This window comes from Kogia breviceps, chromosome 14 (genome assembly GCF_026419965.1).
Source record: "Kogia breviceps isolate mKogBre1 chromosome 14, mKogBre1 haplotype 1, whole genome shotgun sequence".
Classification (NCBI taxonomy): Eukaryota; Metazoa; Chordata; class Mammalia; order Artiodactyla; family Physeteridae; genus Kogia; species Kogia breviceps.
In genome coordinates, this window is record NC_081323.1 from 85,177,189 (window position 1) to 85,190,155 (window position 12,967).

At 51.3% G+C, this 12,967-nt stretch overlaps 1 protein-coding gene and 1 long non-coding RNA gene across 3 annotated transcripts in view; one reads left to right on the forward strand and one right to left on the reverse strand.

The window, feature by feature from the left end:
• Positions 1-12,967, forward strand: part of LOC131740707 (uncharacterized) — a 52,032-nt gene that overhangs the window by 14,412 nt on the left and 24,653 nt on the right. For both annotated transcript variants that reach the window (XR_010836341.1, XR_010836342.1), the window contains exons 2-4: positions 4,316-4,450; positions 11,034-11,323; positions 11,579-11,766. This is a non-coding gene — a long non-coding RNA (uncharacterized lncRNA). The remainder of the gene's footprint in view (positions 1-4,315; positions 4,451-11,033; positions 11,324-11,578; positions 11,767-12,967) is intronic.
• The window catches only part of LOC131740702 (myosin-16), a 57,221-nt gene that overhangs the window by 4,089 nt on the left and 40,165 nt on the right, over positions 1-12,967 (reverse strand). The window contains exons 31-41 of the mRNA XM_059036830.2: positions 12,138-12,265; positions 11,565-11,761; positions 10,168-10,300; positions 8,900-9,116; positions 7,631-7,767; positions 7,435-7,538; positions 4,789-4,981; positions 3,631-3,834; positions 2,538-2,663; positions 1,473-1,643; positions 748-948 (exon numbers count right to left, since the gene is read on the reverse strand). Of these exons, the coding sequence (XP_058892813.2) occupies positions 748-948; positions 1,473-1,643; positions 2,538-2,663; positions 3,631-3,834; positions 4,789-4,981; positions 7,435-7,538; positions 7,631-7,767; positions 8,900-9,116; positions 10,168-10,300; positions 11,565-11,761; positions 12,138-12,265 (1,811 nt within the window). The remainder of the gene's footprint in view (positions 1-747; positions 949-1,472; positions 1,644-2,537; positions 2,664-3,630; positions 3,835-4,788; positions 4,982-7,434; positions 7,539-7,630; positions 7,768-8,899; positions 9,117-10,167; positions 10,301-11,564; positions 11,762-12,137; positions 12,266-12,967) is intronic.

Sequence of the window (12,967 nt, forward strand, 5' to 3'; positions counted from 1 at the left end):
TTCTATAACGTGTGGTTTTAGGCATTAGCTATTGGTACCCCACCATGGAAGTGTGCGTTTGGTGCTTTCTTGAGCCCCCGTCACACATTTCCCACCCCCTCATCTTCCCAAGAGAGTCATAGTGTCGTTTTGGTTAGAACCGCATTTCCTGTAAGCCTGGCCTTTATTGAGCCTTTTGGGAACAGTGTTAGGTGCATGGGTGGATGATGGAGTCAACGTGGTGGTCCCAGAACTGGCAGCAAATGACAGCAGAGTCAACTATCTACATCCTGGGTGGGGGACGATGGTGGCGGCAGGTGGGTGTGCGGTCTAGGGTTGAGACTTGAAGCTGCCGTTTGCTAACCATGTGACTTTGACTGAAATAACATAAGTACCCTACTCTGGGCTGTTTCCTCACCTGTGAAATAGATTAAGAGTATCAGCCTTCCTGCCTTGTGTCAAGGGGATCAAATAAGGGAAGGTCCTGGTGTTTAACCTTCTGACCAGGAGGGAGAGGCCACAAGGGGCGGTGGAAGCAGGACGAAGGCACCTGAGACCTTCCCTGCCTGCCTTTTCATTTTTTACACGTTCTTATCTCCAGTGTGTCATGTCTAGTCCACTCCCCATGTGATAGCGAGGATGAAGTGTTGTGGACAGGAAGCCATCTTTTGGCCAAGGCTTGAGTCCTCTCCTGTGGTTCATTCTAACCAGGGCTGGAAACCTGGGCTGGGAAGAGGGGAGAATTGGGGCCACACGGCGGGCACCCACCGCCTCCTCGATCTGCCTCTTGTAGACCTTCAGCTTGTTCTGCAGCTTCTCCACCAGCTCCTGCATGCGCTGGTTGGTCTTGTGGTCCTCCTCCGTCTGGAAGACCAGCTCTTTGAGGCGCCGCTCATTCTTCCGCAGCGTCTTGACCGTTTCCACGTGCTGTTTTTGCTCCCCGTCCAGCTCCGTCTCCAGTTCTTTGATCTGGGGGAGGAGGAGAGGAATGCAGCTGGGGGAACGCAGGTTTTTGGACTTCAGAGCTCAGTGGCCTTGGGCAGGGGTGTCGCGGTGTCCACTTCCTGCCCAGAGGTGAGCCCTGCCCCGGAGGGTTGGGTGGGCTCAGCCTTTCACCAGCAGGTGGTCAGATGCCTTGAGCCTCAAGTTTCCTCCTCTGGAAAATGGGGGAGGCAGGGGTGGGACCAGGTGACCGACCCCCTGGGCCCTTCCAGCTCTGACATTCCATGAGGTGAAGATGGAGGCTCGTTTTAAGTAAGTAATAAGAGAGGAATAATGTTGGAAACAGAGACGGAGGAAGAATATGGGGAAACCACTCTGCTTGGGGGTTAAGGATACTCTGAGGGGAAGGTGACAGGGAGGGGAGGAGGAGAGGAGACCTTTGTAGAAATAGATTAGAGGCTCAGCTCCTCGTCAGATGCTTGGCACTTTGGGGGGGAAAAGACCCCCTTCCGATCTCCTTTTTCCCCTCTCTGGTTCGGTGCCGCCCTCACCCTGGCTTCCAGCTTCATGATTGTGCGTTTCCCTCCCTTGAGGGCCAGCTGCTCAGCCTCCTCCATCTTGGCCTGCAAGTCCTTGATGGTGACCTCGTAGTTCTTCTTGATTTTCTCCAGGTGCATGCAGTGGTCCTGCTCTTGCCGGAGTTCCTCGGCCATGCGGGCAGCCTGGGGGTGGGGGGGAAGCGCTGGAGCTGGGCACCCATCCAGGCTCCTAGTGCCTTTGAGAGATGAGGGACCTTGTCTCCCAGCCTCTGGGACACCAAGCGGTGGACAAGAGGACCCTGGCTGACGTGCTGCTGGGCTGTGGTGGAGGGGGTTCCCCACGCTCTCACATCCCTCCGAGTGATGGGAGGAGGCAGGCGCCTGTGCTCAGACCCAGGCCGCCCAATCCCATGGACCCGCCAGCCGGCGCTCTCCAGCCAGACTCTGCTGTCTCCTCCATGAGGGCCACAGCACAGACAGTGGGAAAAACACAGGTCTGAGTAGAAAGTCCAAGGTCTGCACCCAGCCCCAGTCATTTAACCCACTTGTTCTTGTATAAAATATTCATGGAGGGCTTACAGTGTGCCGGGTACCAGTCTGTGATCTCAGGACACAGCACCAAATAAGACCAACAATGTTCCTGAGCTCCTGGCATTTCAGTCAAGCCTAAGGAGCTTGATGATAAAATCTGTATTTCCTCATCTTTAAAGTGGGGCATGTAGCATCCACCACTGAGCACCCAAAGGGATACTAGGGTGAAAACACTTGGAGGCCTCCCTTGCTGACCTCCAGCCCTGAACCGCTGGGCACGGCACCCATCTTCCTTTCACTAACCCTCCCCTTAAGGCTGGTTCGAGGCTCCTCTCCTTGCCAAAATACCTGCCCAGATGAGCCCACTTCAACGGCTCCTTTGGTCTGTGTCGCCAGGCCTCATGCTCTAATCTCTTGGCTTTTCAGAAACCAAAGGAAGCGACCTTTCCTGCCTAGGGTGGCCTGGTCGCCGGCAGGGGGCCTGGCTGGGGTGGGGGTAGGGTGCCCAGGCCCCTCCGGGCTGCAGCAGGCAGTGCACGCACTTACGTCTGTCATGGCTTTCTTGGCCCTCTCGTCGACGGAGCGGAACTCACTGATGAGCTCCTCATGTTCGCTGGAGATGCGCTGGACATCAGCCTCCAGCTTACGCTTGACCACGAGGAGACTTTGGTTCTGGAGGAGGAAACGAAGACGTTGCCATGAGCCCGGAGTCTGCACAGCCCTTCCTGTGTCCAGGAAAAGCCACCCTCTCCCAGACCCCCAACAAGAAATGGCCCTGGGCCCCCTGCTTGGGGTGAAGGTCTCTATCCTGCATTCTTCTCTGAGTTTTAGATTAGAATTTGCATCACGCGGAGCTGGGAAGAACATCATTTAGGCCGGGGGTGGGTGGTAGCTCTAGTACAATCCTGAACTTGGAGCTGGGAAGACCAGGTTCAAGCCCTAGTGCTTCTGCCTATGTGTCTACTTTTTACCCCTGGGATTGGTCTTTTTATCTCTAAAGTGGGGTTGTAATCCCTATATGTCCCATGAACATTATTTTCTTTTGGTGAATTTGCGTGAGATGGTGAGTAAGGATGAAACCGTGCTGGTAAAGGACTGCACTGTGAGCGGCAGGAAGCACCTGTGTCACCACTGGGGTCCCTGGTGTTGACCATGGGTGAGCCACTCAACTCTCGGCCACAGTTTTTCATTTGTACCACGAATGTCGGACTTGGGAATATTCTAGATCCCTTCCAGTTGTGACGTTCTATCTTCAGTACACTGGGCAGGGTGGGGGGATGGGATGTCTTAACGGTTGTCCTTAAAATTGGCTAAATCATCAGAATTTCATGAGGAGTTTCTAAAAGTTAAGTTCCCAGGGGTCCCACTACAGACTCACTGGATCAGAATCTCCAGGAGAGAGTCTGGGAGTTTGTCTTGAAAAGCTCTGCACTGAAAAATGGTGAAGATGGCACGTTTTGTGTTACGGGTTTTTTTGTTTGTTTGTTTTCTAATAACCACAACAGAAAGAAAGCTCTGCAGGTGCATTCTGAGGATGTGCCGAGTGGGCCTTTGAGGGGAGCGCATGAGGTTCGGGCACCGCCCTGGCCTCACCCCAGGGCCCCGAGTGGGAGTCCACGTGGCCGGGAGCTGCCCCCACCTGGACGCTGAGCTCACTGTGCCGCTCGGTGACCTCCGCCACCTCCTGCTCCAGCAGCTTGCGGGAGCGCTCGCTGCCCTCCAGGGCCGAGCGCACCTCGTCCAGCTCCGTCTGCAGCAGGCTCAGGCGCCGCTCCTGCAGGCTGTACTGCTCCCGCAGCTCCTCGTGCTGCCGGGCGTCCTCGTCCATCTGGATCTGCAGGTCCTGGGCGACGAGAGACCCTGGCCTGAGCCCTTCTCCCACGGCCAGGGGTTGCCCAGCCCTGAGGGTGCTATGACCTTCCTGGACCAGGCTCAGCGGGGAGCTGGGGTGAAGGCGGGGAGGTGGAGGCCACAGGGGAAGAGAGTGCAAAGTGCAGCCCTGCCCCGGGGAGTTCAGGGTCTGGTTGACGCAGGGCCCAGGCTTCTGGAGGATCTGTCCAGCCTGAGGACACGAGGTCAGCATGAGGTCAAGGATTTCCTGATGACGAGGACCTGGTGTTTCCAGAAGGGTCTTCTCAAGGAGGCCTTCCTCAGTGACCTTTGACAATTACACCCTGCCCTGGCTGATTCCCATCTCCCTTCTCCTGTCTTGTTCTTTCTCCATAGCACTTCTCCCCATTTTTAATACTACAGTTTTATTTATTTGTTGCTTATTATTTGTCTGCAAGGAAGTTTGTTTGTTTTATCCATTCTTGTACCCCTAGCACCTACCTAATACAGTGCCTGGACAGGGCAGGGCTCCAGTAAACACATGTTGAACGCATGGGTTCAGCTGTGCATGTGCTACAGACCAGGCTGATGACAGCAAGTGATAAAGCAGGCCTTCAACTCTATTTAAGGTGAGTGGTTGGTATATGAGTGTTTGTTATGTTCTTTATTTTTCTATGTCTGTAATCATTTCTAATAAGTAAAAAATGATTTTAAAAAGCAAGACAGGCCTAACTTCCTGATTCCCTCCTTCCCTCCTTCCAGTGGTCCAGGATATGAATCTTGGTAGTTGGGGGTCTCTCATTTATACAGTCCCCAAGTCTCCTGTTCCCTAGACTGCCTGCCACCCCACGTTCTCACTCTCGTGCCTTTATCCTGGCTGGACAGGCATGTCATTAGCTCCCAGTGAGCCTGCAGGCTCGAGGATGGCTGGCTTTGTGATTAGTCCTTCCTGCTCCCGGATTGCTACCTTGATTTGCTGTTGCAGCCTTTTCAGCGTCTTCACAAGTTCGCTGTTGTTCTTGTTGGCGTGGTCCAGCTGGATTTCCATCTCATTCAGGTCTGTCTCCATTTTCTTCTTGAGCCTAAGCGCCTCTGCCCGGCCCTTGGCTTCCGCCTCCAGGCTGGCCTGCAAGGATTCGATGGCCCTCTGGTGGTTCTTCCTGCAAGTCCAAGCAGAGAAGGCCTTGGCATACTGGGCCCACTGTTCAGGAGGTGCTAAACCTCTCTAGATAAGAAGTCTCAGCAATAATGTGGATACGGCCACCATGCTGTTAGATTAAACTGTATCTCCTCTTAAAGTCTTTAAGTGGGGGAGCATCATGCTTTGGGAAAAGGAATGGAAGGTCAATGTTTACCATGTGTCTTTGTGATCTCAATTCATTTAATATGTAAAACAGCCCTGCAAGGAAACTGAGGCTCCAACATGATGGAAACCACGCCAAAGATCTCCCTTTAGTCCACAGTGGAGTCAGAATTCAAAGCCAGATGCTAAAGTCTCTGTTTGTTTTCATTATAAAATGTAAGCTTTGGCTATACAGGTCCGAATCTCTCTTTTCAAAGCAACAGTCAAGTGACCAAAGAAAAAAATAGATAAATTGGACTTCATCAAAATTTAAGACTTTCGTGCTTCAAAGGATATTATCAATAAAGTGAAAAGACAACCCACAGAATGGGAGAAAATATTTGCAAATCATATATCTGATAAGGGTCTAGTATACAGAATAAATAAAGAACTCTTAAAATCAACAATAAAAAGATAAATAACCCAGTTTTGGGGCAAGAACTTGAATGGACATTTCTCCAAACCAGATATATAGCTGGTCAATAAGCACATAAAAGATGCTCATCGGGGCTTCCCTGGTGGCGCAGTGGTTGAGAGTCCGCCTGCCGATGCAGGGGACACGGGTTCGTGCCCCGGTCTGGGAAGATCCCACATGCCGCAGAGCGGCTGGGCCCGTGAGCCGTGGCCGCTGAGCCTGTGCGTCCGGAGCCTGTGCTCCGCAACGGGAGAGGCCACAGCGGCGAGAGGCCCGCGTCCCGAAAAACAACAACACAAAAGATGCTCATCATCATCAACCATCATGGAAATGTAGTTCACGTCCACCAGGATGGCTATAATCAAATGGCTACTCTTAAGTACTTCATATAAATGGAATCATACAGTATTTGTCTTCTTGTGACTGGCTGATTTCACTTAGCATCATGTCCTCAAGGTTCATCCATGTTACAGCATGTGTCAGGATTTCCATCCTTTTTAAGGCTGAATAATATTCCACTGTAGGGATGGACCACATTTTGTGTATCCATTCATCACTGAGCATTTTGGTTGCTTCCCCATTTTTGCTATTATGAATAATGCTGCAATGATACTTGGGTGTACAAATATCTCGTTGAGACCCTGATTTTAATTCTTCTGGGTATATACTCAGAAGTGGAATTGCTGAATTGTATGGTAATTCTATTTTTAAAAATTTGAGGAATCTCCATACTGTTTTCCACAGCAGCTGTACCATTATTTTACATTCCCACCAACAGTGTACAAGGGTTCCAATTTCTCCACATCCTTGCCAACACTTGTTATTTTCTGTTTTTTGGATAGTAGCTATCCTAATGGAAGAGAGGTGGTATCTCGTAGTTTTGATTTGTATTTCCCTAATGACTAATGATACTGAGCATCTTTCCATGTACTTGTTGGCCATTTGTATATCTTCTTTGGAGAAATGTCTATTCGAGTCCTTTACCCATTTTTTTTTTTTTTTATGGGATGCGGGCCTTTCACTGTTGTGGCCTCCCCCGTTGTGGAGCATAGGCTCCGGACACGCAGGCTCAGGGGCCATGGCTCATGGGCCTAGCCGCTCCGCGGCATGTGGGATCTTCCCGGACCGGGGCACGAACCCGTGTCCCCTGCATCGGCAGGCGGATTCTCAACCACTGCGCCACCAGGGAAGCCCTTTTACCCATTTTTAAAAATATATTTTATTGAAGTATAGTTGTTTTACAGTGTTGTGTTAATTTCTGCTGTACAGCAAAGTGATTCAGTAATACGTATATATACATTCTTTTTCATGTTCTTTTCCATTATAGTTTATTACAGGATATTGACTATAGTTCCCTGTGCTATACAGTAGAACCTTGTTGTTTATCCATTCTGTATGTTTGCATCTGCTAATATCAAACTCCCAATCCATCTCTCCCCCACCTCCCCTCCCCCTTGGCAACCACAATTCTGTTCTCTATGTCTCTGAGTCTGTTTCTGTTTTGTAAATAAGTTCATTTGTATCCTATTTCAGATTCCACATGTAAGTGATATCATGTGGTATTTGTCTTTCTCCTTCTGATTTACTTCACTACCCATTTTTGAATTGGGTTATTATCTCATGGGGTTTTGTGATGAATCACTAAAGTACTATATTTCTAAGTGCAAACCAGAGAGTGCCACATTAGTATAAGGTACCATCATTATTCCCATTTCACAGATGAGGAAACAGGTTCAGAGAGGCTCACCTAAATTGCCCAAGCTCACACATGACTGGTATGTGACAGAGACCCAGGTTTCTGGACTCTGCTCCATCATGCTACCTAGACTCAGGCCCCTGTCCCATCAGCCTCATACCTCGTAGTTTCAAATTCCTCTTCTTTCTCGTGGATTCTCCGGTCGATATCAGCTTTCACCTGAGCCAGTTCCAGCTGAATTCGAATCCCCTTGCTCTCTTCAACCTGCCAGGAATATAAACATCAGTCTTCCTGGCCCAGCAGCTGTGTGGTCCCTGGCCAAGGTCCGGCCCCCAATGTGATGGCCACGTGGTTACCTCCAGGGAAGACTCAGCTTCCTCCAGGGCCACCTGGAGTTCTTCCTTCTCAATCTCCAACTTCTTCTTCATTTTCTGCAGCTCATGTATACTCCGTCCTCCCTCACCCAGCTGATCAACCAGTTCCTTTATCTCCTCTGAGAAAGGAATATTCTCATTAACAAGAAGCAGTATTCTTGTGAACAAGAAGAATATTTTGTTAACAGGAAGCGTGAGGGCTACCAACTTCCCGGGGCAATGGCGTGTGACACAATTACTCCTCTGTCTTTTCTCACCTGCACCAGGAGCCGATAGGGGGTGGTAGGCAGGGACCCTCAGCAGCACCTGATCATAAACCCCCCCCTCCTCTGTTCCTTCCTCTCCTAGTCCAGTCAACCTATATCTGGTTCAGCTCTTCCTCCCCAATCTTTAACTTGTATTTACTTTATGCCCAAGTCCTTCAGTACTTACACTTCGGAAATTAAGAAAGCAGAGGCCTCAGACAGTTGACTCTCAAGATTATTTCTTGTAAGCAGAGAGCTCCTCTGGGAGTGCCTCATAGGACCTTGGGCAGCTTTGGGGACAATCAGGGACCATCTTTTTCTACCCTCCATTGCAGTGACGCTACATCAACCCTCCCGGGACTCAGATACAACCCTGGGGGGCAGCCCAGATCGAGGAAGCCCTGCATTGACTGAGTTTTCATTTCTGCCGCTGAGCGGAACAGGGACCCCCAACAGTTTTTCAGAAGTGGGAAAAAGTGACATCTCCTGAACACTGAGTTTGTGTTTAGGAAAACCACAGAAACAAATAATACAAATTTCATGTGGCAAGATTAGATAACGAACGCTTTTCAAGCAATAGCCAACAGAATGAAATTCCAGCCTGAGACTCCTATATGTAAGAAACACATATGCATGCACATATTATTTACATATGGTAGATGGAAGGGCTCAATCTCTAAAATCTCCTGAGCCCTTATTTGACCAGCTACTCTACCGAGCGAAGTCTTAAGACATTTTAATCTTATTTCCTTATCGCAACGGCCTTACACGGAAGGCAGTATTATTTCCCCATTTTACAGATGACGCACAGAACTAGGTCACTCACCTGCCTGAAGTTATACGGCCGAATGCCCACAGGCTTTGACCAAGTGCTTGCCAGCCAGTCAGCAAACACTGATTGTGCACCTACTATGCGCTGGGCGCTCAGACCCATGATGGGCGCGGGGTGGGTGGGTCAGGCTGTGTCCTCGTCCCTGCAGGCCCGTCCGTCTGCCCCCAGACTCACCCTGCAGGGTCTTGTTCTCCTTCTTCACCGACTCCAGGTGCTCCAGGCACTCCTCGTAGGCGGTCTTGATCTTGAAGCTCTCGGTCACGTGCATGCGGCACTCCTTCTGGGAGGCGTCCACCTCCACCTGCAGCTCCTCGCACTTCCGCTGCCACTCGGCCAGCATCTTGTCGAAGACCCGCTGCTGCTTGTCCAGGGCGGCGGCCGCGGCGTTGGCCTGGGGTGACGTGGGGATGGTGCCAGGGCTCTGCCTTTCCTGTGCCCTCCCCCTCCTTCTGCCCCCTCCCTTCCTTCCCTCTGCGTCTCCAGTAGCTCTGGGGACCCCAGACTTCTTCGGATGGGGACAGAATTCAACATTTGTGGCACAAGCACAGAACAGGGAGCCTAGAAATAAGTATGTTTCGGTTCCAAAACATCTACTACTAGACATGTGGCCTTGGGCAGCCCACCTTATCTTCCCAGGTGAGGGTTTTCTCAGGTGTAAAAGGACGGATCTGAGCCACAACAGCCTTCCCAGATTTATGACGTTCACCTAACTCCCCATAACGTATTTCTCTATAACATACTAATACATGTCATTGCCCAACTCAGAGATGGGTGGGTATTATTTTTCTTGTGCATCAAAGCTCATTATTCTTAGACATTATTTTCACAGTCCTTCCATCTTTTTCATAACTCCCCACAACTGTGTATTTGCTGCTGCACAATATTAGACGTTGTAAATTTCTGCTTAATTTCTTCTCTTTTTTTTTTTCTGCTTAACTTCTGAATTTGGAGGGAGCAAAAACCTTCTTGGGGTTTTAGGACTTTTTTTCCCCCCAAAGCCTCTCACATGGCTATGACCTTATCTGGACAAAGACTGGGTTGGTGTGTGCCAGTGGAAATCTTATTTAATTCTGCTAAAGACTGGCGCATCAGTCTGAACTAGGGATGCAAACGGGAATATTTGGCCACACAAAGTGTGTGGGACATGGTTTGCAGAAGAGGAAGGGGAACAGGGGCAGTAGGTTCCTGGACTTCCCGGGACTGAGTCTTATCCTTGTCATGGACCTATTTAAATAGTGGCTGGTTGAGTCAAGATCTCAGAATCATGAGCATGTTGACACATGTTCAAGCAGTGAACAGTGGGCCTGACTGCAAACCCTGTTCTCCAGCCTCTTGGGCCACCTGTTCCTTCTTGCTAACCCAACATGTGACAGTGTCATCCAGCTTCCCTTGGGCTGTTGGGCCCGGCAAATGGCCAGCTTTGGAGCATTGGGCCTTCTGACCTTCTCCAAGTCGATGGTGAGGTCCTCAACTTCTGCCTGGAGTCTCTGTTTGTTTTTCTCGAGGGAGGCAGCTCGGGCCTGGGCGGCTTCGGCCGTCTCTTCTGCCTCCTGGAGCCTGGCGGCCAGTTTTCTCCTGTGGAGGAGAGCAAGAGAGTCCATCAAGGAAACATAGGCACCCACGGGCAGGGGAGCCCAGCATGGCGCTGAGCTCTGGTGTCACAATGGAAAAGATGCAGATAAAAAGTGGGGGTGTTTGGAACAGAGCAGCCAGTGTCCAGTCATCCATTCCACAAATATTCATTGTTTCTACTCAGTGCCAAGTCCTATTCTAGGCATTAGGGAAACAGCGGTGACTAAAACAGACTAAGATCCGTGCCCTCATAAAACTCCTGTTCTAGAAGGGGGACAGAAAACACAACAAAATGACATAAGCACTATGGGAAAATAAAGCAGGGAGGGGACACATGTGCAAAGGCCAGCACCCTGTGGGTGTCTGGGGAAGAGGTTCCAGGCAGAGAGGGGAGGCTTTGAAATTGAGATTTAGCTCGGAGTGAGAGCCTGGGGTGGACCAGGCAGCCCCCGTAGCTCTCAACAGAAAATATTAGAAAAGGGTTGGAGGGCAGCAAATAAAGAGTGCCAGATAAAGATTGATGTCAGCTGGAAGGCACCGCGCTTACTGCTGTCACCACAAATTCCAGTGGATGGAAGGCACCGGCGGCAGGCTGGGGTTCCCTCCCTGCCTGGCACCGGGGGCTCACACGCAGGCCTCCCCTGGGTGCCCTGGCCCACGGGCACCCACGCCAGCCTCTTCTTGTGCAAGAGGGCAGCTCTGAACCACGTTCACGTGTCCACTCTTGTTTCCTCAGGCCCGTCAAGCAGAGTGTTTGTGTCCCTAGTTTGTGAAGGAAGAAAGCTCAAAGCACTTGAGAGCATTCGCCACAGAGCTGGGGAACTGGCCGAGGGGGGACCTCTGCCTCGGAGCATGGCCCGTGTCTTCCCAGCATCACCGAGGGGCCTCACCCCAGTCCCGCCAGGCCCGTGGAAGCTTCCTGAGCACTTCAGAGGCAGAGAAGCCCTGCCTGGAGGCAGATTCCGCCCCCCAACCCATCCTGACTTCCCTGCAGGGAGCCTGAGCATTTCTAGGCAGAAGATGTAGGTAAGAGAGCCCTTGAAGAGGGAAGCTGAAGGCAGTGGGGCATGCAGTGCATGAGCTGGCGAGGGCACGAAATGGGCTCCTTGTCCTGACACTCGTCCCCCCTTTAAGAGGAGCCCCTGAACTGCCCTCTCCTGGGTGTGGCCCTGGCATCAGCTGTGGCTGTGGTGCTCAGACCCCCACCTCGCACCCACCCGCCAACCCGCTGGCCTCCCCGGCCCTCCTGGCGCAGGTTGACGCTCACTTGGTCTCCTCCAGCTCCTCGGCCCTCTGGACGGCGTCCGTCTCGTACTTGGTCCTCCAGGTGGCCACCTCGGTGTTGAGTTTGGACACAAGGCGCTGCAGCTCCGACTTGCCTCCCTGCTCCTCCTCCAGCTGCTCCTTCAGCAGGTCCAGGTCGTGCTTGGTGTTGGCGAGGCTCACCACGGCCGTGCTGCGGGACTGTGGTGAGCAGACCAGCCTGTCAGGCCCCCCCCCCAGTCTCTGTGGCACCCAGGGCCATCACTCAGAGATACATGACATTGGATCAACAGTACAGCAAGGAAAGGCAGGGTGGGGGGCGGGGGGGAAGACACAGGAGTCTACAACCCAAACCACCAGGGTTGAACTTTCCTTGATTTCTTCCAATTACTATCCACAAGGATACGTAATTTCCTTTATTTCATTTAGTCGCACATATAGCGTACTCTGGTTTTGTTATTAACTCTTTTACTTGCTGTGGAATCAAATATTTTTCATGTTCCTTCCACATCTTCAGAACATATGACTTTCTTCAAGGAGGCAGCTCTGTCACCCCCTACTTCACCCCCAAACCAACCTTGGACTCTTCATCCAGCTGTCTCTTGTAATCGTCCACCTGTGATGTTAGGGACGTCTTTATCCTCAGGATCTGATTAAGCCGGCTCTGGGATTCTTCATATTCCCGGCTCAGTTCACTGTTTTCAGCTGGGCGAGAAGGGAACGGGAGAAGCGTTGGGTGGAGAACTAGCTCCCCCGCCAGATCCTAAGCCTTGCTCCCAAGGTGCCCATCAATATAGTGGCTTGGCCAGCTGAGCTGGACGGGGAGCAGGGCGACCACCACATCCGCTGCCCAAACCAGGTGGGCCCAGGAGGGGATCAAGCGCCCAAGGTTGCCACCATCCTGGTGATTTGCGTGGGAGAAGTGGCTTCAGATAGTGAAGCCCCTGGCAGGAGATGCAGCAAAGAAGTTTGGAGAAAACAGTCGGGCTGAGAGTGTTTACTTTGAAAAAAATGCATTTGTCACGGTCCCAGAACCTACACTCCTGTCATTTGTGGACTGCTTTCCGGAGCCAGAGGCCAGGAGGAGGTGCATGACCAGAGAGCCAGCAAGGGTTCCCAGTTCTCGCCTCTATCTTCGGTTTTGTGACCGCGGGCGAGTCACTTCACCTCACTGAGTTTCACTCTCCTTATCCATCAGATGGGGATATTGATTTTAAAAAGTATTCAGAATGCGGAAAATAAGGCCAAAGGAGGTTCTCTGGTGTCAGATGAGAGTGTTGTCCAACTGGTGCGCCTCAGGAGTGTTAACTTCTCAAAGGAAATGCACCTTTGCTTGACTCAACTGTTGACCCCGCTTTAGAGCCCAGACTCTGCGAAGTCAGATGTTAACTTGCATATTGATGAGTT